This window comes from Colias philodice, chromosome 7 (genome assembly GCF_061535455.1).
Source record: "Colias philodice isolate Cphi_HAF_F1 chromosome 7, ilColPhil1 Martin Lab GWU primary, whole genome shotgun sequence".
NCBI classification, from domain to species: domain Eukaryota; kingdom Metazoa; phylum Arthropoda; class Insecta; order Lepidoptera; family Pieridae; genus Colias; species Colias philodice.
This window is the reverse complement of record NC_143092.1, coordinates 9,773,790-9,801,623: the sequence shown is the minus strand read 5'-3', so window position 1 is coordinate 9,801,623 and position 27,834 is coordinate 9,773,790. Positions and strand designations below refer to the sequence as shown.

General features: G+C 33.3%; 1 protein-coding gene across 5 annotated transcripts in view; it reads right to left on the bottom strand.

Annotated features, from left to right (window-relative positions):
- Positions 1-450: 450 nt before the first annotated feature.
- The window catches only part of Klc (kinesin light chain), a 55,681-nt gene continuing 28,297 nt past the window's right edge, over positions 451-27,834 (bottom strand). For 4 of the 5 annotated variants that reach the window (XM_089697601.1, XM_089697598.1, XM_089697599.1 and 1 more), the window contains 12 exons: positions 25,358-25,571; positions 20,025-20,227; positions 18,391-18,518; positions 17,516-17,744; positions 16,411-16,544; positions 15,771-15,895; positions 15,013-15,138; positions 14,164-14,242; positions 5,022-5,131; positions 3,843-3,959; positions 2,587-2,670; positions 451-982 (listed from right to left, as the gene is read on the bottom strand). In XM_089697601.1, the coding sequence (XP_089553727.1) occupies positions 890-982; positions 2,587-2,670; positions 3,843-3,959; positions 5,022-5,131; positions 14,164-14,242; positions 15,013-15,138; positions 15,771-15,895; positions 16,411-16,544; positions 17,516-17,744; positions 18,391-18,518; positions 20,025-20,227; positions 25,358-25,546 (1,617 nt within the window). In that variant the 5' untranslated portion in view covers positions 25,547-25,571 and the 3' untranslated portion in view covers positions 451-889. The remainder of the gene's footprint in view (positions 983-2,586; positions 2,671-3,842; positions 3,960-5,021; positions 5,132-14,163; positions 14,243-15,012; positions 15,139-15,770; positions 15,896-16,410; positions 16,545-17,515; positions 17,745-18,390; positions 18,519-20,024; positions 20,228-25,357; positions 25,572-27,834) is intronic. The other variant, XM_089697602.1, reaches the window with a different exon arrangement.

Below are 27,834 nucleotides of genomic sequence, written 5' to 3'. Positions count from 1 at the left end.
AAATTCTCAAGCATCCACGTACGGATAAAATTAAAATATCAATTATATAAAAAATACTATATTTTAAAATCTCTAACATAAAGCTTATACCGAAACATACTCTACACTGGAATGAAGATTAATAAAAATAATGACATTAAAACAGATTAAAAAAATCTCCGCTGCATAGATAATAATAATAAATATACACAAATTTGACGTTTACAATAAAATCACATGCATTCTCAACTAGGTAGAACACAATCAACCATAAAAATATATCAGCAAAATGATTTTTAAAATAAGCAAATAAAATAAAATAAAATCGTTGTTTCAACACACAGACTATAAAATACAATATAACCTCAAAATACGCCACAGATAAATGCAAATTCGATTGATGCGATAGCAATATTTTTGAGATGCGTTGGCTAAATGTCATGATATTAAAACATAACTGCATTTTATTTATATATATATCTCATCCGGACGGTATACAATATGATTATTTAAACAATATATTTTTTGTTATTTTTTGTTCTTATTTTTATCCTAACACATGCTAATAAATAAATCTATGCTACGTGAGCCCGCCCTTTTGCGTTTTATAGTTCACTAATGTTACCATGCTAAAAATAATAAGACGTATATGCTAAAAGTAATATAAGTATAATCTACAAAATACAAAAAGGCGGGCTTAGTGAGTGTGAAGCGTGAATTCTTTTTAATGAGCGAACTTTGGAAAAAGAATATAATATTTTTATAACAAACGTTATATGTAGTTTCTATCTGTATTTGTCTTGTTTTGCCTGTTTTAAAGATCCAAAGTGTAAAGAATTCACGCGAAAAGCGAGTGAGCACTTAATATAGGCATCTATAACTTAAAACCTAGGCTATGTCTATATCTAGGCTATTGGTGCGGCGCATTCCCCGTGTTGATACCTAGCGCATTGAAAAGTTTCGATTTAAGATTCATGCGTGGTTCGCTTGCTTGGTTCGTGCCCTATGGACAAAAACATCAAATAAATGTGCAAATCAACAAAATAAAAGCGGTGACGTAAAACGGCAACACTGGAAAAGAAATCAACGGAAAAAAGCTTGTCAAAATAAATTGGGAATCAAATAGTGTATGTACAACAACATTTTGATTAATTAAAGTTTATGGGTAAATAAATATTTAATAATTTTACTATTGGCAAAAGTACAATTAGTTACCTGAAATTGAATATTTTAAGATCTAAATTACTTTAAAAATTAGGTTTAATTTCTAAAGTAAAACATTAGATTTCTGGTAATTATGTTATTATTATACATATTATTCATGTTCAAAAGAATTCATTTTCCACTCGAGAGATTTGAGGAAAATAATAATTATAATAAATACAAAACATACACTATTACATAAATTGAAACACATACACAAAGGTTAAACAATATTATAAAGAAAACGATAAAAATATGTACATAAAAGCATAAAGCATTTTTATAAATTGATAAATGACCGCGACTCTTGTTAAACTGAATATGTAATGAAATATTAAACGATACTATGTCGATGAATGATATTTTCAAATCAATAAAAAAATGTAAAACCTTTTTTCATAATGACAATGACATTTGACGTGTGTCAAATTGAAAAAAAAAGTGTTCCAAAAAACGCAACTGACAGATCAAACCGCGCGAAAGTTTCCCTCCAAACATGTATTAGACAGCCAATGATTTTCCCATACAGTGATAAAGCATTGTGGAGATGATACAGTGCGATTTGCCAAACGATATTGCACACAAATTTTGTATTGCGTTGTCGTTTTTAAGTAGCCTCGTATGTTGATTAGAAATATCGTTGTTGCTATTACATATTCATGTTTTTAATCACATACTTTATTCCCTTTGCAATACGAAAAATCTCAAATGAATTATTACTGTTTTACAGAACTATGTAAAGTTTAACAGCCGATAATGCGTTTACCAATATGTTATTTTAAACATTTTAGTAACGCTACACGACATTAACATTATTTCTCTCTCTTTATCAGATAAAATGGCCGATAGACCAAATTTTTTTTCAAAAATAAGTTGTAACTAATTAATATCATTCTTATGTTTTCTCATCCAATTGATTGAGGCGTAAGCTTAAAAAAGTGCAAAATAACCTCATTAATTTTAATCAATACTCCTATTTATTGAAATTGATTCTGATATTTTTGGTTTTATGGCATTCAAATGCTTTATAAATATAAATTTATAAAGAATAGAAAAAATTCGATTGCTCTGGCGGGTCACGAGTGGCTGAATTGGTCAGGCATCCGCCCCGGAATGGCGCGAAAGGATGCGGGTTCGAGTCCCGTCTCGTAATCGAATTTTTTCTATTCTTTATAAATTTATACTCCTAAGTCCTATTTATACTCATTTTACGATTTACAAATAGAAATGAACAAAAATAATAAAAAAAAAAACTAATACGGCCTAAACTCTATCACAACCCACCAACCCACACCACACAACACAACCAACCAACAAACGAGGCACTCAACTTCCCCCCACACAACACCAATCCTCCCCCCCCCATCCAACAAACAACACCAAACAACAACATCACGCACGCACCGCTATCTCGTCGTGTTGCTCCGGCTCGAGCGCATCCCGCCCGCGCGCCGACCGACCGCGAGACGCCTTCATCATGTCCAACGCCTGGATTTGTTAAACCCAATATAATTTTGAGACCAATTCTTCTTTGGTAATTTAGAATTTCAAATTTCAAAACGTAATTGATTTAAACTCAACAACTTTTTTTTGTTAAACCCAAATCATGTTTTTTATTGACAGTAGGGAAGCGGGCTTGACCACAATCTCGCCTGAGGGCCGAGACAAACGTCAAAACGCAAAGGAATAGAATCCGCTATCGATACTTATTGACATGGTTGGTTTTTTTCACCCTACCAACGACGACGACGACCACAAACAAAATTTTATAATCCAGTCGAAATTTAACAAGCACAATTAAAAATAAAATATTAAATTCATAAGCTTATGTCAATAATTAGCGATAGCAGTTTGTATTTCTTAGCGTTATTTTATTCGTCTGTCATTTGTCTCGGCTTGTTGGATGGTAAGCTAAAATGTGGCCCAAGATGGCACACGCTTCCTTAGACCCGTTCACTCTACGCATGATCAGGTCAGCAGGAACTTCAAAAATGTTATCTATATTCATATGGGATAGCGGTTACAAGATCTGCCTATTGTCTTTTAAATACCTACGAATAAGACTAATGATGGAAAATACATTTATTGAATAAAAATATGGTATGCATTCAACTATTAATAATTAAATAAATAATTATAGACTACTAAATAGTAAATTCTTAATAATATAAAATATTACATATTTAAAAACTATGCTTAATATTTCAAGAATCAGGGAACAAACCTACAATACTATTCAATAAAAATATCATGCATAACCTCGAAAAAATCTACCTAAAGAAACTTATAGGGACCACTTTGTCTGTTTATAAAAAAAATGCCACAACTGTCAATGTCAACCATATCATGTCATAAAAAAGCCCGCCAACGCTGACAATTAACTTTTTTATGGGCGACTTTCCTATTTCCCACATCTTGTTATAAAGCCCGCCAAAATTCGACAACTAATTTTTTAGTAGGTATATCATGTCATAGAGCCCGCCAAAGCCGTTTTATATTTTCCCCGCATTATTTTTTTGCTTACTGACAAGACAAATCCCGCCAAAAACTTTTTTGACATAAACTGTCAAGTAACTTTTTTTACAAGTTTTTTTTTTCTGACACTGACATTGACAGTTACAACGCACAGACAACAAAAGAGGCACAGATAATCACGCTACCTCCTTGCGGCTGCGCAGCGCGCAGTCCTCGAGCGTCTCGGCCGCCTCGTACTTGCCCTGGCGCCGGTACAGCGCGCCGAGGTTCTTCAGTGTGGTGGTCACTGTTGGCGAGTCCACCTGGAAACGTTATATTTGTATGTTATAGGGGAAATTATACGATTGTGAAGCTTGGAGTAATTAAAAAAATTGGTTGTCTGTAAAGTCGGTTTACTGACGATAGTTCAACGTGACAACGGCCGATTGTGCTTCTTTATCGCTCGTTCCGCGCTCTCGCTTGCACTTGAGGAACGCCTCAGAGCGAGGTAACGCCGCATGAGTCATGTTTTTTCGTGCGTGCAGCCGGCTCTATCGAATTATAAGACGTTGTCACGTCAAAAAAATAAATAAAATTATTTTTTGTTATAGTTGTGCTTCATACAAAAAAAAAATATATGCACAATCAAGCTACAATTAATCATTAGAAGCTCTTATAATCGTTACTACACTTAACTATCCGTTAAATTCTTGGCTATTAATTTCTATTCTGATTTTGAAATAGTAAAGACAGTTTGTACACGACAACGGTATTGCACGCCTCATAAGCGAAGCGTTGAGGTGGGTACTACTGTCACTTCGCGCAAAACATCTGATTTTTCAAACTTAAAATGTCTTTATGTATCACACATTGCACTTGTAAGATAATACATACACACACATATTAAGAAAAAACACTATTTTTAACATTCATGATATTTTTGATGTCATTTTTGTTATTTAAACTAGTTAAAAAACAGTTTAAAAAAGTTCTGTCTTGGACGTCCGTGTGTCTGTATGTGCGGAGGATTTTCTTGTTAACACGATAGCGACCGAAATACTTTACTAATCGAGTCTTTTTTTTTCTCTTACGCTTGAGTATGCTCAGGAATAGAACCCTTTCATTTTTCAGGGTCTGATTCGATGTGGTTTAATTGTTATTAAATAAACAAAAATAATAATTAATAAATAATTATTAAAAAAAATTATGAGGCGTGCACTTTTGGATTTTCCAAACTATTTTGGATTAGAAACGAATTATATTTAATCTTAAATTCTTGAGTATTAATTATCATGTGCATTCATTCTTTCGACATACAAAACAATAATATTTGATTTATTTATTGTTATAATTTGACAATTTGAAGAATAACATTATCAACGCACCTTAGCAGCCTTATGCCATCCGCCATATTCCCCGTAGGGCGCGTTTTCCTTCTGCAAATGTTTATTTTCCTCCCTCTCCTCAGCCACTTGCCAGATCGGTTTGTTGTCGCCTGTTCGAAAAAAACATAAATTAATTTCTTATAATTTTAGGTGAAAATCAAAATAAATGTAAAAAGCGGTTAACTTATTAATTATAAAGCGTTTTGTCTCTTGTACGGACTCAATTATGTTCTAAATAATATTGAAATCTTTATTTTTTTTGTTGGACATCTCACTCTAATGCTCTATAGAAGGAAAAATAGTCCACAATTATAAGCTAAACATTATCTACTTGTTATTCAATACGACATACAATTTATCTCTAAAAATATTTATTTTCATTAACAGAGATTTTATACAAAACCACGCAGTGTAATTATTCATGTTATACGTCTCTCTGAGTAATTAGAGCGAGATAACCGAATTTCCAGGGCCAATCAACTTGAGTCCGTCCAAGATTTAAAGTGACACAAGCTGGGAAGGCGTGACACATTCGATATATCGACGAAAAATTACAAAAAAAAACTTTTTTATGATAATTTGACAAAAAATCCAACAAAATATGGCAACCTTTCCTACCTGTGCCACTGTCAAAAGAATCCAAACTTGTGTCACTCACCTAATGAAAATAACAAGCCATCCCGAACGAACAAAATTAGGTAAATGAAATAACTAAATAAACTGTACAATAATTATATTTAACGCAAACTCGATATAAATTCTGAAAAAAACACTACAACAACGAAATTTTTAGTCATTTTTTTTTATTATAATAAAACTAAGGCACATTTTTGGCAAATTCACTCATTAATCACAATATTCAAACATCACATACTTTGGCAAAGCTTATATAAAACAATGTAAAAATTAATGTACATATTTATAAATGGACGTTTTAAAATTAATATTCTCGACACATGATTGACAAACGAAACTCAGCTTTATGACAATGCAGTAAGTTTTAAAAATGTATGCTAAAAATTCAATTCTCAGTCCATTTATAAGTAAATCAACGGTAAAACATAAAATAAAACGTAATCGATTCAAAAAGTATATTAGAGAGACACTTTATTTTGGCTTAATAAACATAAATAATGTTATCGTTAAAATATGAATCAATCTAGTAAATTATCTGTTTAAATATGATATAAAATGATCAACTGAATTTTAAAATCTGCATAAAAAGAAAAACAACACTTAATTAAAACAGTTAAAATCAATACAATTCATTGGTTTGAATATTCTCGAAGTTATTAAATAAATACTCTTATATACTTTTTGAATAAACACGGGGCAGCTCTATAAATTTTAAAATCTTTAAACGGTCACGTCTATAACCCCTAAACTCTATCTTGTATACTTTTTGAATCGTCATACCGGCAGTATAAAGCTATGATCGAGTTCACAATAACACTTTTAACGGGAAAAGTATTCGTGATTAATATATGATCAAACGAACTTCAGAGTGAAGTTCGATCATTATTATATGAATCGCTTCATTCGAAGATATTATTTACTATGTAGTTCCCTTTTTCAATGCTAGCAACCACGCACGCCTTTAGATTTTTTTTTTTTTTTTTTTTTTTTTATATTGAGGGTATTACGACCTGACAAGTATTTGCTCGCTTTGAACGATATTCATTATTTTTAGAGTCTAATCTTACAAAACTTTGGGTTAGGGTGTGGTGGGTGTTAATATCTTCGAATGAAGCGATTCATATAATAATGATCGAACTTCACTCTGAAGTTCGTTTGATCATATATTATATTTCATCGCTTCATTCTTCAGATATTATTTACTATGTAGATGTTAAGAGATAAAAGTTTTGTAAGAACCACTTTGGGTGCAAGTTTAGAATAAAACGTAAACATCAATATTATTAATTTTGTATTATAAATTAACGAAAATATAATTAAATACTATTTCTGTAAAATCGATTATGCAAATTCGTTCTCATTAAATACATTAAGTTTATGCAAAGGTTTTGGAATGTTTTGTCCAACCAGCAGTTTTACGTATATTATACACCACTAGCAGAGGCAGCAGAAGTTGAAGCGTGTCTTGTGCTATGTGAATTAAATATTGAAATGTTGACACTACTTTTCGATAACACATTTTTGATCCAACAACTTATTGTTGGAGTTGTGGCAGGTTTATTCGGTTTTGTAAAAGTAAGTAATAATCTATTTTCCTCATCCTTCCTAAAATGTTTTGTGACATAGATATAATCAGACAGTGCAGTAGCGGGACAAATATTGTATTTTGTTTGAAATATGGAAGTTTAAGAAAAGGTTGATCTCTACCTGGAGCTGAAGTTTTTACGAGGTCTGTAATGAAAAATTTAGCAGGCAGTGATGCCTGAGAAATAAATATTATTAATATTTATAAGAGATAACGTCTGCACTCGCTGTGCTGTACACAGCGCTAATAAAATTACTAATTTTTTATTCAATTGTTCCAATTTTATGTTTCTATTAGGAAACCAGCTTAAGATATGGTTCAAAACTAATTGTGGGTCCCAAGAATAATTGTATTTAGGCATTCATCTGACCCGATATTATTTCCTAATATTAAAGATAGGCAGACGTGTGAGTTTAAAGTACCATACGAAACCCCTTTGTTAAACTCTTCTGTTATAAATGATATGACAGCCGCTACTGTACTCTCAAAATTGGAAATATTCCAATTTAGACAAAACTGCCACCATAATTGATATGTTACGTTATAATATTGCTTCTTAGTGTTACTCGAAAGCGATGCCAACATTAGTTAGATAGCTTCCCATGGGATGTATCTCCGTAGGAAGGCTTCACGGAGAGCCTCGCTGCAGCCAGCGTTAGATGTGAGTGCAGTGGGCGCTGGACTGGGATGAGAATGCGTTAGATTCGTACCTATCTGTTTTCAAATATATAATTTTTGATGATATTAGCTCTCTGACGAGAGGGAACCATGGCTGCGAAGGCCACCACGGAGAAACTTGTATCCCACACGCTTCGTATCGACTTCGATATCGATTCAACTATTTTTTGTAAACATCTCAAAATAAAAGTAAATGGGGAAATGCGTAAAAATTTATATTATTCTAATTTATGGTGAATGCGTCGACACATGACGCATCAGGGTCGAGATGCCACGACACTTACTTTCTGCATTTAGTATTGTACCTAATGCTCTTCCAAATTTTTTGATATGTTTCATTGCATAAACTCCATTCGATATCCGGATTTATTCTTCTTGGCTGTGTCAGTGTCGACGTTATTTTTACTATTAATACCTATAAGACGCGAACCACCATATGTTTCGATGCTCGCATCATTGCCACAGTTACTTTGTTAGTTTGTTAAGGTGGAGAAATTGTATGCCACCCATTTTATTTATGTTACTAACTGCAGTTTTGTTATCAATTCGTAATAATATTGCACAATTAGAATAGGTGTTTGCGAATGTTTATAAATTTAAAAATGCAGCTCTAAATAATTTATGAGATAGATTTTTTCACATTCTTTCCATGAACCATGCACTCGTTTATTACCTATTGCAAAAAGACCCCAACCTGTCCTTGAGACATTTGAAAAAATACCTAATGTAAATTTTGGAGATTTCATAAAATTTGTTTTATATATTATGTTGTGACCACCAATTTAATTGTTATGTTGATTTAAAAATAAAGACACTAACGACACGAATTCTCGGATTGTGCAAATAGGTAATTTTGAAAATTTATTAATTAAAATATGTGCAATGTTATTACGTTTATCATCAGGCAAAGAAAGTTAGGTTACATGAATCATATATAGCCCCAAGGAATTTACATTTTTGACTTGGAACCAATGAAGTTTTTTCAATAGTGATTACCAAGCCTAGACAAGATAATAGTTTTATTGTCTCTTTTAAATTATTTAGGCATTCAGTATAATTTTTACCTGTACATAAAATATCGTCGAGGTAAATGACAGACTTAGAACCTCGGCTTAAGAATGCTATAACTTCCTTCATTAATATACCTAGTAAACACTCTTAGCGCAATAGAAAGACCATAGGGCATAGCTTTAAACTCTTTAAGTTATGCTATTACCTTTGTTATTTATGAAAAATTTGTGAAATACCGGCTCAATTGGCATTAAAAGGTAAGCTTCTTTAAGGTCTATTGTAGCCCATGAAACATTTTCGGGAATAAGTTTCGACGCCGTCCTATGATCTTCGATTTTTAAAGTGACATTTTTAATATAAATTTATTAAGATTAAGTATGAATTTTTTACCGCCGTTTGATTTATATGCTAAAAATATATTTGGGATATATTTGCCCTTTACTGGGTTACAAACATGAATATCTCCCAAGTCTATAAGGTTATTTATTGCCACAGGCATGTCAGCTTTATATTGCCCCGACCAAAATTAAGTACGCACTGAATTTTGAAAAACTTCATTAAAAAATGGTAAATCCACACCGTCTTTAACCCATTTAAGAACGGTTGCATTATTAGTAATTTTACGCCAACAATCGTAAAATAACGTAACTAAATCTTTATTGTTATTTTGGTGCACAATCTTAGCTCGAGCTGGTCATCTTTGGCTACGAAGAGGGGATTGGTCTTTGTATGTCCCTCTTGTAACCTCCTCGCCCCCCCCTGTTTGACTGAAAGCGAGAAGGTGTCTGCCAGTTTCCCTGGAAACTATTGCGAGATGTGTGTGCTGTATGAGCATGTGAACTATGTATAAGGTTTTGGTGTAATAACCTTCGAAGCTTTTATTTTATCCGATACATTGTCTCCAAACAATGTATTATCCCTTTCAGAATGATCGACAACTTGCAAAAAAGTTTTGTCTAAACAAGGCCTAATAAACTTTTTTCTTGATTCCGTTTGTCGATGATGGAGGTCCGAGAATATGCGACATATACACTTATAAACTTATTGGCCTCCATCTTATATTTCTTACTACGCAAGTTCTTACTACGTAAATAGGGGGTTATTATTAACGCCTGTTATAACGGTCCCCAATTATTGCCAATGCAAATTAGCCATTTACTTATCCCAGAATTTACCGGATTCAGGGGTAGCAGCCTGAATCTCCGAAATTTACGTAGGAGCCTGGAGTAATACGCAATTTTCGGGAATCTAATAAGTTTTTAGAAAACTTTCTTAAGGATCGGCAACCATATTTTGGCGAGACTTTCGTGAATTTTTTCACCATATTCTGGAATCACATCATTAGCTTCACCCAATGCTGCTAAGATATCAGGATCCAAGTCGACAGGCTCCGATTGAGGGGCCGTGGTATCAACCGTTACTGGTTCATTTGCTTGAAGCGCAGCTGGATCTGTCGTATTGTACATAATTCCCGGCAAAGAATTTGTCGGTGGATCAGTTTATAGGATATCTGGATCCGGTAACAAAAAGTTTTGTTATCGAGGGTACTTATAAAATTATGATTTAGGGTTATTATATTTTTTAACATAAGTTGATATTCAACTAACAAACCATCGTGCTATTATATCTCGAATAGCCTCCTGGTAAGCTGGTAATTATTAAACAAGTAATTACTAATTATATATGTACCAATAAAGATTTATAATTTTCCAATAAAAATACCATTGTGATATCATCGCGGATATCCTCCCGGCTTTTATTTTTATTTTTTATTCTATTAAAAATTTTCGATTTTAACCTTCGTGATGCTATCTCGAACATCCTCCCGGTATAAATATGTATATCAATACATTAATGATATTTAAGTATGTACTCGAAAGTAAAAAATTACATAACCTTTGTGATGCCATCGCGGACATCCTCCCGGCATAAATTGAATAATATGTAAATATTATTTCACTTCTAGAAGTCATGAACTATTAAATTACCTTTGTGATGCTATCTCGAACATCCTCCCGGTATAAATATGTATTTCAATACATTAATAATACTTAAGTATGTACTCTAAAGTAAAAAATTACATAACCTTTGTGATGCCATCGCGGACATCCTCCCGGCATAAAGTAATATGTAAATACATATTATTTCACTTCTAGAAATCATGAGCTATTAAATTGCCTTTGTGATGCCATCTCGGACAACCTCCCGGTATAAACGAAAAATATTTGAATATTTTTCAACGCTTCAATTTCGTAAGTTATAAGAAACTTTCATTCGTCGTATTACAGATCGAAATTAAGACACTTTAAAACTCCAAAGTAAGTACTTACTTGTGTCGTCTTCGGATTCCGAAGATGATATTATAGGTTTTATGTTTCTTTAACTTCCTAATCTTCATACTATAATCAATTTTCTCCTTCGAATTTCTCTTCAACATGACGAAACTTGCACTTATTTGAGACGTCCGTATGTTGCGGCGCACGAAAAAGGAATGAATATCGTTCAAAGCGAGCAAATACTTGTCAGGTCGTAATACCCTCAATATAAAAAAAAAAAAAAAAAAAAAAAAATCTAAAGGCGTGCGTGGTTGCTAGCATTGAAAAAGGGAACTACATAGTAAATAATATCTGAAGAATGAAGCGATGAAATATAATTTAATTTTCTACTTGGATTGCGAAACGCTAATTTCACAGTCAAGTTCTATGCTCTATGGCCTCGTTTATGGTTTTGGTATAGATAAGTTTATATTCTCTATGGTTCCGCAAAATTGTATTTAAATAATAACGGCTTTTTACTATTAAATAAAATTCTATCACATGCATAAAACATTTTACAATTATTCGCCATATCTTTTCATATCTGTAAATGTCATATTTCTTATAAAAAATATTAAAAAAATATCCATAGACATATTGTACCAGAATAATGACATAACCCTATGATTACGAGTTTACAATTTGTACAATGTATAAAAAAATATATTATGCAAAAAATGGTCCTTTTTGTAAAAAAAGGGAAAAAAACATTCCAAATTAATAATCATTTCATTATTATGGATTATACATTTATTTCATGATAAATATTTAATTGATTCATTATTATAATGTTTATAAAACAAACATACTCATTAATTAAGAATAATTAACCTCCGAATAGCAATAAAAAGCTTTCTATTTTTTTTTTACGTTTTCTAAGGCAAGCAAAGTCTATCTCTACAAAAAAACATTCGAGTATTAACCAAATGCAACAAGAGATCTAGGAAAAATAAAAAATAGGAATTCATGATACATTGAGGGATTTTTTTTTGTTATATAAATAATATCTACATACAAAATCACATGCAGGTAACTAAGTATTCATTCAGTATTAAAAATATTACCAAAATAATGTATTTCTTTGTATTATGCTATTGTAATATTTGGAGCAGATAAATCCGACATGATTCTTATAAAAAAATCACAAGAAATCTATTTTTTTCTTCTATCGAAGCGATAAACAGCATGCTATCTCGCTTGCACTAGTGTAATACAACGGTGTGAAAGGGACAGAATATATTTGACAAATAGTAATATTTCTATCCTTTATTCACATTAGTTAAAATATACAATGCAATTAATTCACATTTTTAATATTTTCCGTGTTTTATTGCATTTTTTATTTTGGTTAAGATTAGTGTCGATAACATTAACTTTTTTTTTTTGAATAAAATATTAAAATTATATACAATCCCGAATGATTTACCTACTCCAATTATTACGTGCATGTCGTAAAACAAATATTTAATTAATTCAAATCTACATACAGTATAAATATATCATAGCCCTGTATTTTGTATATTCTGTTTCTGTATCATTCAGACTTTATTAAAAACTTTGGCTGTCTGTATTATATGAAATAGCTTCGAGGCATTTATCACTATAGACAATTATTTATCTATATTAAAAGAAAGGGTGAATTTCCTATATTTATATTTATAAAAATGAATTTCTTTCGACTTTCCTTTTATTATTGTTTTACTATAAAATGGAAGACAAGGATATAGAAAGAAAATTCGATTGTATCATTCTTACTTCGTATTATTTACAAGACAATATTATATAATATTAATAAATTGAATTCACCCTTTCTTTATACTATTAACTATTTAAAATAATTCTTAAAACTATAAAGATATAGGAATGCAGTGATAACGTATTGCACATCTTCTTTTAGTTTGCAGATAATTATGTTATAGGGACGATTTGTTATTTTTTTGGCTTTTTTAATGACGCTATATACTCTGAAATCAATAAAAATTTAAAACAACAAAAGTAAATTAAAGATAAACACTTAACAAAGGACAAGGGTACTGTTATAAAATAAATATATACTTAAAACGTTAAATAAACATTATAGTAGAGCCATTTTAATAGGCAACATTTGACAGTTCAACAAAATTCTACAACGTAACCTAGTAACGACAACATAGAATAACATGATATTTCTTTCTGTTAGATCTGCACATTTGCTTAACTTTTTTCAATAACGATTACATATTTATAATAATAATGACCGATACAAGTAATTTTAAGATTTCATTTTACTGATGAACCATTCTAAACATAATAAACAATTTCTGAATTGAAGAACTGACGTCGCTACAATTTTGTGTCAATAAACCTTTTTTCTTTTTAAATACCAGAGATGTTACTCTAAAAATCGAGATCTGACATCTAGAATCGAATGCATTGATTACTTGTGAACAAAAATCATCATAAATTAATAAATTCGATTGACAAATGTTTCAAATCCGTATCGATTAATTCACTTTAATCAATGTTTTTAAGCAGGTTACCTCTCTTCGAAGATAAAATTGATAGACGTCAAATGTTGCCTATTAAATTGGCTCGACAATAGATTCATCAAACAACAAATATATTTGGATGAAAATGGTAAATAGTTACTGTTAAGTTAAGTAAATAAATAACATAAAATTTGTAAAACGGATTAATAATTAATACAGAAAAAAAAATAGAACAAAATACAATGTATTTATCAAACGAAGCAAATTGTTAGAATTATTTAAATTATATCAATTCTGCTGGTATCCAAAGTCAGATACAATAATATCATACTATGAGATAAAAGTAATCCGTATAAAATAGCATCACTATCCACAAATCATCATACAATCATAGGCAAAAAAATATAAAAAAACCTAAAAATGTATATTATAATATTACAAAGACTTACCATCAATAGTTCCGAATTCCCTTTCGTGCGCCCGAGTCAACACTTGCTTGTACAACGTCTCCGCTTCTTTGTACTTGCCCTGTTTGATAGAATTAAAAAATAAAACATCTTATTCTATCCAAACACGCACTCGGCACTTGAATCAACACTTCGTTTTTACTTTATTAGAGATCAAATTAAATAAATAACCCAAGTAGGTATGCATATACTTTCATAGCAGACTATTGTCCCTATATAGATACTAACAAAGCTGATATACAGTGAATAATGTGCTGAAATTGCATTTCTATTAAGAAGTAACATTCGAAGTAAAACCTGTGGTATAACTTCACTTCCCCGATTTGCAAAAAAATATTTATTATTTTTGTAGCAAAAATTTATTGCAACAGACCCGGTTTCGAATACTGCGTCATAATAGAATATTCTGTAGAAACAAACCAAACTGAAATCCCATCGAGTGTTGTCGCGTAAAAACCACAGGACAGTTCTTTGGCATATTGTTATATATGCAGTTACATCTTCTATATAATGTAAATTTTCTGTGCATATCGGGTAAGTCTGAGAATGGGCCAACATCTATTTTTCATATGTACCACGGGCGAAGCCGGGGCGGACCGCTAGTATTTTATAAAATTAAATTGTAATACTGACATGATTAAAAAAGCAACTATGGAGTTTCTTGCCGGTTCTTCTCCTTAGATACTGCTTTCCGAATCGGTGGTAAATGTTAAAAATATGTAATGACGATTCAAAAGTGCTTCTAGAGGAAGTCTAAATGAATAAATAAATGTTAGAATTTGAGTTTAAATAGGTATTCATAACCATTTTATTACTATAAAAAAAGCCCACCTGTTTAAGATAGCAAGAGGCGAGGTTGTTCTTCGTCTTGGCGACGTTGGGGTCGTCGGGGCCCAGTTTGCTCTCGTAAATTTCAAGTGCGCGCTGATAATACTGCTCGACTTCTTCGTATTTATTCTGGAAAATGGGAAATAATATTATGAGTAATTTATTGGACATTCCAAAAAAATTTGTTTGTAAAGTAGGTTTACGATCGAGATGTTTACGTGATAACGTCTTATTGGTGGCAGCGCTCGAGATGAGACGGGAGATCGGTCCGTCTCTCTCTCGTTATACCTGCGATCGCGCTCGTGAGGTTTTGGTGTGACACAAGTTTCTGAACATGTCACCCGACTAAAACGATTTTAAAAACGTTATCACGTTAAAAATACATAGGCTCTTAATATAACGCTTCAAAAAAAGTCACTTGTGTGCGTATTTTTAACGGTTGATTTATGATTTCATACAAGAAAAGTGGAGATTTTTTTACATAACTGATGAAATGATTAAATTCGATGCTCAGTCGAGATCCCGTGAGGCCGAGAGGTCGGGCGTCACCGGTATGGCGAAAGGGGCAGGTTCGAAACCAACCTCATGATCAAATTTTTTCCAAAAATGTCTCATTTATAAACCATTTGAATGCTATAAAACATAAATATCAAATTAAAAAAAGTATATATTGGTGCCGTCACACCAGCGCGAGATTCTCAAGCCAAAAAAATATTTTTTTTGTGATTTTTTTTACTTCTTTTTTGTCCAAAACTACCCACCTGATTCTGACAAAGCAGTGCCAAGTTATTAAGCTGCTTCGCGACATCTGGATGATCGCGTCCGAGCACAGCTTCACGGATGCACAACGCACGCTTACATAGCGGCTCTGCTTCACGGTATTTGCCTGTGAACGAAAAAAGATATGGTAAAATAGGTTTTGTACATGTGTATGGTGAAATTATTGTATTATCACCGATCCTTCATAAGTGTACAAAGTTTGAATTAGACCTGTCTGTTTAAAGTGGGTCAAAATCGAGTTTAAAGGAGTCGGTTACATAAAAACATACAGATGAAGCTAATAAAAATGTGTTAAAATAGGTATTTAAATCTAGGTATAAATAGATACTTATTAATAATCCCCCGTAATAATCCCCGGTATCACAGACACAATAGAAAATCTATTGTGTCGTGGACCGATCGGGGCTCAATGGGTTAAAAAGTATTCGAAAATCATATAATTACCAAATAAATAATTTATAACGTATCTTTTGGTACCTAAATACTTTGTGTAGAAGCTACATTCAGTACCAAAATTTCGCTAAAATCTGACAGATGACAGATAGCGCGCTGTATAAGCGTTACTTATACACTACAACTTATCAGGGTACTAAACAAGGTACACATACAAACAATCCATACCTCGTTTTCCATACAAAACGGCTAGATTGTTCAAAGTAGCGGCTACAGCTGGATGGTTCTCGCCGAGCGTCTTTTCACGGATGGATAGAGCGTCGTTCAGTAGATTCGCCGCTTCTTTGTATTTGTTTTGATCCCTATAAACAAAATAAATAAATAAATATTTCAGGACAATTTTCACACACGGCACGATCCGATCCCATACTAAGCTTTCGCTTGTGTTATGGAAACCAGATGGCTGATAAACATACATATATAAATTTAAATAAATACTTATATAGATAATTAACACCCAGACACAGAGCAAACATCTATGTTCATCACACAAATATTTGCCCCGGGTGGGAAGCGAACCCATGACCTTTGGCTTGGCAGCAGGGCCACTACCAACTAAGCCAACCGGTCAGTCAAAAATATATTGTATTATTTCTATATGTCCTATGTGTGAATAAAAAACTTTTGCTAAGGTATCGTTCAAAGTAATCCTAATTATCTTGGACGAATTAGGTACAAACTACAAACCATAATACAATTCATGTTGTCTTTGAGGTGCATCGTTTATACATATCAGTAGTCAGTAAATAAATCTTATTCTACAAGACAATCACAGAGTCCCGAACTATGACTCATCATTCATAGCAAGCAAAATAATTATTTAAGATCCATTGTTTAAGATCATGATGAAATGACACATACATATACTGACCATTCCAAACTTCTGCCATTTTTAGTGCATTAAAGTTTGTATATATGACAAAGTTTCTGAGGTAGTTTAATGTCAAATTCATAGAAACCACATGCTGAAGCCTGAAAAAATTGGTTGTCTGTAAAGTCGGTTTACTGACGATAGTTGAACGTGACAACGTCCGATTGTGCTTCTTTATCGCTCGTTCCGCGCTCTCGCTTGCACTTCAAGCCTTACATGGAACGTCTCAGAGCGAGGTAACGCCGCATGAGTCATGTTTTTTCGTGCGTGCAGCCGGCTCTATCGAATTATAAGACGTTGTCACGTCAAAAACATCTCTTACCTGTATATTAGAGCTGGATCACGCCTTTCTCCAAACTTAAGCCGTTTTTAGGGCCTAAAAATGCCATAAACGTCTCTTACCTGTAAACCAACGCCAAAATATTCAGCATAGTGGCCACATCGGGGTGATCATGACCAGATGTCTTCTCCAGATCCTCAAGGGCTTGTTTACACAGTGGTACAGCCACTTCATATCGGCCCTGTGACGCGTATTGTATCACTAGGTTGTGTAATGTTCGCAAACGGGCTGGAATCTCATAGCCGACGTTCACTTGTTGCGCGAATTGAGATGGCGGTGTGGGGGACATGGCTGCAATTTAGAAAGAAAGATCATTTATTTGACTCCACAAGCACAATTAACACAGAATACAATTAAAACAGCACAACATGAAACAAAACAATACAAGAATAATAAATCACTACATAGTATAAAACAAAGTCGCTTTCTCTGTCCCTATGTTCCTATGTCCCTTTGTATGCTTAAATCTTTGAAACTACGCAACGGATTTTGATGCGGTTTTTTTTAATAGATAGAGTGATTAAAGAGGTAGAAAACGTAACGTAATTTATTGCAATGACCTTACGATAATTTGCATATCTCTTCAATAATAAACCCAATCTAATATTCATTAAGAATTGCCTATACAATATAACTCTTATTTGGTCATTTTTGATACATTTTTGGTCATGTATTGTACGTATCTGTCCAAAAGATAGAAATGAACTATCCAACACAAAACTATATCATTAATTCCAACCAATAGTTTCTCAGATAAGCTATTTAATCAAACAATTCAAAGACCAAACTCCCAATATTTATTTTTCTAGCAACACTTCAACGACAATTTTCCAGCCGAAAAGAATCTTTTCACCTTTACGACATAGTAGGCTTACACAAGTTACTTTAATTACACATTTTAAGCTATTTTTTCATGGATAATCTTAAAAAAACTCACATTTATTATTCCTATTGTCCTCATGATCGTCGTCTGGGAACAGATCGACCATCGGGTCGTCCCGCTTGTTGTCCGCCTGTCCACTTCGGCTGGTATCATTCTCTTCTGTGATGTCGCTGTCGTATTTACTGTAATTAAACAAAAAATATATAATTAAATGCAGGGAATATGCTTTTTGTATTCAGGGACATATAAAGGAACTAGGTTTCCGACCGCGGCATCGCCCGCGCAGTCAAAAAAAAACCCGCATAGTTCCCGTTCCCGTGGGATTTCCGGGATTGCGTCACTTTCCCGGGATAAAAAGTAGTCTATGTCCTTTCTCGGGTATCAAAATATCTCCATACCAAATATCATGAAAATTGGTTCAGTAGTTTAGGCGTGATTGAGTAACAGACAGACAGACAGAGTTACTTTCGCATTTTTAATATTAAGTATGGAAAGTATGGATTAGCTTTCACAGCAAATGTTTTTCTACCTTTCTATTATCACTAAGTGTAATGAAAAGGAGATGTTCTTCGATTCTTACACCTACCCGATATGCACAAAAATTTCATGACAATCGGTCAAGCCATTTCGGAGATGTTCAATTTCAAACACACGAACTGTATATTGGTATTAGAATATAATGTTGATGGTGTGATTTATTGTGTAGGTATAATAAAGTACAATGGCTCCATAAAAAACATCATAAAGATACGAGCTTTAGTGGTGATGGTGGGATTGATACAATAATTTATTAAATAATGTGACGAAACCAGTACAGTTAAAGTTTTACATCTTTTATCATCACAATATAACGTTTACACGTTTTAAGATTTAAAACATCAATGAGCTCATTCATCGTATTAAAAATTTCATTCATAATTTTTTATCATAATTCTTTCCACACATTTAAAGCCACCCATGATAATAACAATTAATCTCAACGTGTCATAAATAAATTAATGAACTTGACTACTTTATTTCACATTAATCAAACTGATTTGTATAATCTGTGTAAAAGTTTCATTACCAATATTAAATACCAGTTTTATCACATACTTATGCCCTTGGGCCTAAATAACACATATTTATGTAGATTTTATACATTATTTATTAGTCGCTGTAACCGATATTTCAAAATATAATAACAACATATTTATTCATTGGTAATCTTTATTTATTTATTTATTTAGAACACTTCATTGTACAAAATAATGTAGGAAATGTGGTACAAATTAATGAGATACAAAAATTTTGCACAATAGGCGGCCTTATTGCTGCACAGCAATCTCTGCCAGGCAACCTGGTAGGAAAAATCTTTATAGGAACAGTTTCAACTGACAGACAATCCAAACAAATACTCTAGCGGTTTTAGCTAGTGTTTATCTTCTTCTTCCTACTTCTACTTCTTCTACAGGTAGTGGAACACGAACCTAAATCTAGAACAATCTAGAAGTTCCCTTACCATAAACCAAAAATAAACTCCATAAACTCCAAATGCTTATTCTCCAAGCGTTCTCTTGGAGAATAAGCATTTGGAGGAAGGAAGGAAGATTCTCAGAGGCAACGCACTTGAGTTTTTGTTTCTCTGCTTCTACCGAAGACTGGTAGAATACAAGCCTAAATCTGGAACAATCTAGAAGTTCTCTTACCGTATAGAGGCCATAAACTCCAAGTGCTTGTTTTCCTCCTCGAGCTGCGAGACCCTCTGTTCGGAGGCCTGCAGCCTCTGTTGAGCTGCGGCCAATTCATCACGGAGCCAAGCGTTCTCTTGGCAGAGACGACGCACTTGAGTGCGGAGCTTTTGTTTCTCTGCTTCTACGGATTGGTGGTGGGATGCAAGCGCTACCATCACCTGGAATTAAAGATAAATAAAGTTCATTTCAGTTTGTTTTGTCTCGTTTTTAATATGTAGTTAACAGCAAACTTATCATACACTGAGGAAAATGGAACAATTTATGAGGTTAAAAAAACTGGTCAAGGAATAATGGTTACATAGAAAACGTACGTAGCTGGGTGCGATTTCACGAATGAATATTCAAATAATTACACGATACACAATTTTAACAAACGTCTGCATGAAATCTTTTGCAAATCTAATTTATTTTGGCGCCAAATGATCGTCGATTGTTTAAATTTACTTAATATTAAAAAACCATAACCGATGAAATGTAGAGGTGTAGAGCATTCTGTACGAACTGTCTATACACTATATTCGTGCAAGGTCTTCCACAATAGAGTATCAATTATATTACAATGTATGTTTTACATGACTTTTCTAGTCTTTTGCTAATCGTTAAATGATTTCATCATGCTTCCCGTCTCGTATATATTTATGAATGGAACAAAACCCACACTAAATTTCAAGCCTCCACATTTAGCAAATAGCATCACACAATAATAAACATCACTCGACCAATTACTAATAGGCCAGTCGGCAATTACCCACCCTCGTAGAGTTCAACAACCCGGTGCATCCCTTAGGCGCGGGTCAAACACAAGCGGCGCGGGCGCGGGCGTGCCATAAGCGCACCTCTTGAATCTGTTTTGCACCACGTCCTTCTTATACATTTTGTATGAAAGAATTTTGGACAGGCGTCGAGACGGCACGCCACGGTTGTGCCAAGGTTGCGCCAAGGTTGCGCCTTTCCAAAATTATTTCATACAAAATGCCAATAGCGCACCCGATGCACGCCGGCAGCGCGCCCGCGGCGCGCCGCGCCGCTTGTATATGTCCCGCGCCTTACGCACACAGGGGTTGATAAGCACCACTATCACATTTTTGTATGTACACAGAGAACGAGTTAGCCCTTTGTGTTTGTGTTTTGTTTATGCAATAAGTTTGCTTAACGTTTAATAATTAAGAATGAAATAATGAAAATATTTTTTTAACGGATTTTAAAAGTGATCTATTCAAAATGTTATTTAATTGCATTGGTAGTTATTTGTTTCATTTATTAAATTGAAAACTTGTAATCAGTGTTCAGCATATTATGAAAAAAAAAACTGTTTCTCATGAAATGAACACTTTTCTTTGAGGTTCGAAGAATTCTTGGAACATTTAGGGGTTAGACGAAAATTGCTCAAGATCATTATTAAAAATAAAATACGATAATATTTAGGAGTGTGTGCCAAGCAGATGGCATCAGATTTAAAGATAATATTTCTTCATATTTAGGTCAAAAATGTTACACTTTATTTTCAAACACAAAAATTGTTTGATCTAAATTAAGCAGAGGGATTTTTGTAATAATTCGTAACTAAGTAAGAAGCGAAATTTTGTTAGCACTATTTTTTTTCTTTAATGTCATCTCTGTTCCATTGAGAATGAATTCTTACCACGATGTAAGATAAGAAGATGTAATTAATAAGACTGTTGTAGTTATAATTAAGAATTAAATATTTTTATTAGTATTTTCTAGTGTTTGATTTTACGCCAGTATTATACATTTAGAAATTAAAGACTTTTTATCGGATTTTAAACGTTGGGAAAATAATATAATTGCGTTTAAAATCCGTTAAAAAGTCTTTAATATCTACTTTCATTAGATTAGATCGCGGCCATTCACTGCAGTTTCAGTCAGTTCTCCTTACTCGACCCTTTACCTCATATCACTTCAATATGCAGACTAATCCATCATAATAAGACCCTAACCTAAAAACTAAAGAATTTCCACCAAATTACCTCTTTCTTTCCAATCTACTTTTATTATAACATGAAAATGAACCGTTCCACTTACAACACACGATCCTTTAAGAGAATATAGGGCAGTACCGCGTATCAAAAGCTCTTTGAGGTTATACATGAAAAGTGCGACCCGAATAGAGTATTGCTTTCGATAGAGGGGATAGATACTGCTTTTATGTTTACCGCGTTTATCTTGCAGATATAAGGTTATGGGGAATATTGAATTTTAATGGATGGTTACGAAATTAAGCCTGATGGGTTTGTAGAAAATAATTTTTGAATTTGTTGTGATTCAAATATAGTCTTCAAAATAATTTTTATTTTTTATCTACTTAACTATGTATAATATACTAACGCCTCCACAATTGACACTAAATACAACTTTGAATATGTATACCAAACACGTAGGTAAAGTGGAGTTCAAAAAAAATTTTTTTTATGACATGAAATACGTTATAATACTAATTACTTTTCTTTTCTAAACATTTATGCCGAAATCACCCAAATCTTACCATCTATAGAAACAATTAACCTTATTAAATACAGCATTTAATTTCACGCGACTTAAGTATACAATTTCTCCATGACCGAGTTGGAATTTTCTGATTAAATACTATAACAAATAAACAGCATAGTAACTAAAGTTAAATAAGCATTTTTGCATACCTACGTTTAACATTCTTTACAAACAATAATCGTTCTTTAGATACTAGCCCTTAACTGACCTCGTCCTGATGTAAACCAAAGATTAGTCTATGTGAAAGGTACTTAATTCAAGAATAAAAAAATCGATTTGTTCTGGACACTACGTAATGTCATGGGTTCATATGAAATTAAGCTTTAAGTGGTCATGTTACATATTTAATGCTATCATTTAGCTGATACCTTCACAATCAATATTATCTTATTGACATATTCCAAAGAGAATAGAAGTTGTGTCACCTATTATAATTGAAATATTTTGAAAAACTATTTGCGACAACACCCCAACTTACGTCACTAGATTTCCGTAGCTTATTGATCCCTTTGCTTATCAATAACGTACCGTTTTATGCAATTTCGCAATGAAACCATCAAGTATTCAGATTAATATTCCACATGAAAGCAGCAAGCACACCCTAACAGTCCCAAATTATGAGCGTGTGTAAACCTCAAACTGAAAGTACTCCAGCGACCAGCTGTATGACCGACGGGTCGAGTGGCCTGACGATGCTCCAGTTTTAATTACTTCCCAAGCGCTTATTGAGATACTCAAATGCTTTATTATACGGGACTTTTGGGAAATGCTTGCGTAATAACGAATTAATTCTTTATTGTTTACATAACAGCACCAAAAACGAAACAGGATACGAGAAATAGGATACAGGTACTTGTATAGTGGTCAGGTTTATGGCGTAACGGACCGAAGAAGTCTAATAATTTATTGATTATCTACGTAAACATAATATTCTGTTGGTTACAATGTTTTTTTTCTCAATTTCAGTTCGATGTAAGGCGATAATTTAACCACCCACTTAAAACATTTGTTAGTCCATTTCAGTTAAATATACGGTCAGAAGGCTGCACTAGGTTTCTAAGTTCATACTATCAGAATGTCATGAAGAGAGACACGGATTTTTTCTTCCTAATATCCTATCGTTATCATTTTGCTTCTAATGCAACGTCACAGCAATCATGTACCTGCGACTTTAGACCATATTCCACCACGCTGACCAGCTTAGTAACGATAAAAATTTCTACATAATACAATGTAGTACAATAACAACATTAATCTCTGAAAGACTTCAGAATCCAATTCAGTGTTACATAATCGACTTACGGCGCTAAATGTGTGAGTCACGACGGCATTTACTTAAACTATTGCGCGATAAGACCGTGACATTGAACACCGTTAACTTCGTCCGCATTCGAGCTGACCTCTTAAGGAGTATTTGTGCAACAAGGCTATAAAAGCACTTCCGTATCAAAAACGAGTCAATATCCTCGGAACCTGGCACAGAAATGGCTTTAAAGTTCACGACGAAATGTTTAAAGGACATTGACATTCTTTTGATAAAATTCTGCTAGTGTCCGCCTATAAACCTAAAAACCTATAAACTTTGAGCCAAATCCAACTTTGCAGTAAGTTACGTATGCTCGAATTCTGGCAGCCATTGCCATGTTTAATATTTAAACCATTAGTTTCGAGTTCGCAGAAAATCCATAAGGCTGCTCTTTCAACTGTTTCCAAATGTGACTAAACAACCTTTTTACCAACCTTTAAAAGGTACACACACCGGCACAATTAGCGGAACAGAAACCGATACGCGAGAACATCGTCTGGGATTTGAACGAATGGCAGCAGGTTCTCTTTACTGATGAGTGCAGAGTTCTTTTAAAACAGATCAATGGGAGACAGCGAATATGGAGACACAGAGGAGAACGCCAAATATAGTCTAATTTTGAACACACAGTGGCTTATGGTGGCGGCTCGATTATGGTTTGGGGAGGGATATGTTTGAGAGCTCGCACGGAGTTAGCGATAGTCACAGGAGGGACCATGACAGCAGATAGATACATCAGAGACATTTAAGAAGAACATTTTGTACCATTTGCCCCATTTATTGGTGACGACTTTATTCTAATGGAAGATAATGCTCGTGCTCATAGTGCACAATCGTTACAGGCATATCTGAGCCACGTAGGTATACCGGTGATGCAGTGGCCAGCAAATTCCCCCGATATGAATCCGATAAAGCATGTCTGGGACTTGCTAAAAAGAAGGGTTAAATCCAGAATGCCACCCCCCAACAATCTGAATGAACTTGGAAACGCATTACTTGAGAAGTGGGAGCGGTTGCCTCAAGAAATCATCGATAACATAATCTGTAGCAAGCCCAGACGAATGGAAACCGTAATCAGAGCAAGAGGGGGAAACACTCGTTATTAATTTTGCTTTAATTTTATTGCCAAATCATTTAATGCTTACTTTTTTTATTTTTTTGTGATGGTTCATAATCATCTAAAAATTTCACTTATTTAAAATTTCTTTATTTTTCAATAAAAAATAACGAAGACTTTTCAAAGTCGTTGTTAAAAGATGTTAATCAACTTGTTATTTTGTATCTAATTACATTTTCGTCAAATATATGCATTATTATCTCATAGTCTCACTTTTTTTTCTGTTCCGCTAATTGTGCCGGTGTGTATATTTAAACTAATTAACTTATCGAGGATTTATCCTACTATTGACATTATCGATTTTTCCTTAACATCTACTCCTTTATCAAGCTACTTGACTACATCAACGTTACCAACCTGCGCTTCACCCAGCCCCAGCTCGATAGCATCAATGCTCTTCCTCACAAGAGCCGCCTTCTCGTGTTCATGGTCCGTGTTCGCAGCCAGGCCTGCCAGCAGCTGTGTGTGCTCCGCTCTTAGCGCCTCCAGGCCGGCGGCGACCGTCCGCGCGCCGGCCACCATCTCCTCCTGCGTCATAGCCGTCATTCTGCCCAGCGATTCGATCTTCTTTCTGTGGAAAAGGGAGATTGGACTGTAAGTTTGAGGCTATAGAAACTATTATCGATGTTTTACCAGTGTCGCTCTTTCCTTGCTAATCAATTTGAACCTAGAGTTGCATACTTATTACATTTTTTTTCCATAAATGTTATAATTTACCTTGCAAAATAAGGTAATCAAATAACGGATACAAAATTGTGAAACACTTAGGGGTATTTACGAGATTGAAAATGATATTCCGAAATTTATCAGTTTTCGAAATACAACCGGTTATTGAAAATAATATACACACATGTGTAGCTGATAAAGTGAGAATATCTAAGATAAATACAAATACACAAACAAGATACGCAATGACCATGCAGCAGACCTTGTATAACATGTATTGATTTACTCTAGAAAAATAATCCACACCTTAGGTGTTAAATTTAGCGTTTATTATTATAGCACTATTCTATATGTAGGATAAATAGATTTCTGCATTGACCTATTAGTATGAACTTGGCCTTGGTATATTATATAAATAAACATGTACATTTGTTACATAAATACGTATGAATTGTGCTACTTATTTTTAAATGTAGAAAACCAAAACAGAGTAAAATTATCGATCGATATTTGTACGTCAGAATATTTCTTTTTCATAAATTACGAGAAACAGAAGATTCAGAACAAAAAAAAAAGCTGAAAAGGAATGACTGAAAAGTAGTGTAATCAAAGTAAAGGTGACATCGACCTTATAGACTAATCACTATGTTAAATAGACTCCAATAAAAGAGAAGTCAATGATAATAATAAGGAATGCCGTTTCTTGATCCGATATGTAAATGCAATCACGAGACAGCATTATGTTATTATGTCTACTGTTTTTATTACGTATCATTTTTATTTAGAAGTACCATCACTTTTTAAAATACGAGTACCTATGTTGATTTAAATACAAAGTAGGACAACATAACTTTAATTCTAAAACCTAATTATTCTGGAAAATCGATTTTATTTAAAGGCAAAAACATACATGTACATGTTTCAGATACAGTCGTTACTTAAGAACAGAAAAAGTATATTTACCTAAGAACAGAACCAAATTCAGTAACTAAGCAGGATGAAGTAATAAGTGAAGTTTCCACCATTTGTTTGCACAAACTGATACCGCAAGAACACAAATTAAACTTCGAGTTACGTCTCTTCTAAAGTTTAAAACTTTTAAAACTTTAAAGAGTCATAGTTTCTATATCACAATGGAGAATGTTCACTAATTTTGATTATTAGCACTCCATATTCTCTGTCAAAAATAAATACTACTAGTGAAAAAATTGCTTCGATACGTCAATTATTTTCCGATTTAGAAGTAAAACAAGTTGTAAACGCCCGGTGATGGTGTGACGTCACACTACAACACGCTCAATCTGGCTCACTCAGTCCGCTAGCGATCGCGCGCCCGCGCCGTCGAAATTATAATTAAATACTTTTAAAAATGTCCAATCCAAATACCAGAAAATCATGTGTTGTTCCTAAATGTAAAAATACAACTACCAATTCGCCGGATAAGTTGTTTTTTATAGTTGCAAAGGAAGTAAGCTACATATTATAATATTTTGAGAACATTGCAGCTGTTTTGCGTTATCCTTTGTTTTCTATACAAGTTTTAATCTATACTAGACTGTGCTTCTGCTCTGCTCGTATGGGCTAAGTATAGGTAGATGGCTAGTAAGATTTTTTCTTGTTTTAAGTTGAGAATGATATGGAGAACTATACTAAAATATAAGTTGGTCGGGGGAAGAATTAAACAAAAACAGGGTATAGTTCCACACAAATTCAAATGTCAACAGGAAAATGAAGATAAACCTCAGAGATCAGCAGTGCAAAAACGCAATCGTATAGAATATTTTGAGAAACTATTAAATAAAGATGAAACTTTGGTATGACTGTTATTTTATTAAACGAATAATAATTACTATTATTGGACTATTAACGAAATTCGCGGACGAAAACCCATCAAAATACTGCGCAAGCTATAACACCTACTTCAGCGCTGCCGACTTGATACTAGGGTGCGTATAAAGCAAAATTACCAATCTTCTATTAGATGATACGTGTAATATTCAAGACCAAATCTAAAAAATAAAATATATAACAAACTAGATGATATGTTCAACGATTCTGTTCAATCAAAAACATAAAATATTAAAATTGACTCGATAAAAAAAATCACCAAGTTAGCTCTAATTTTCACACTTTTACGTTTTCTACTTGACATGGTAATACTTATTATG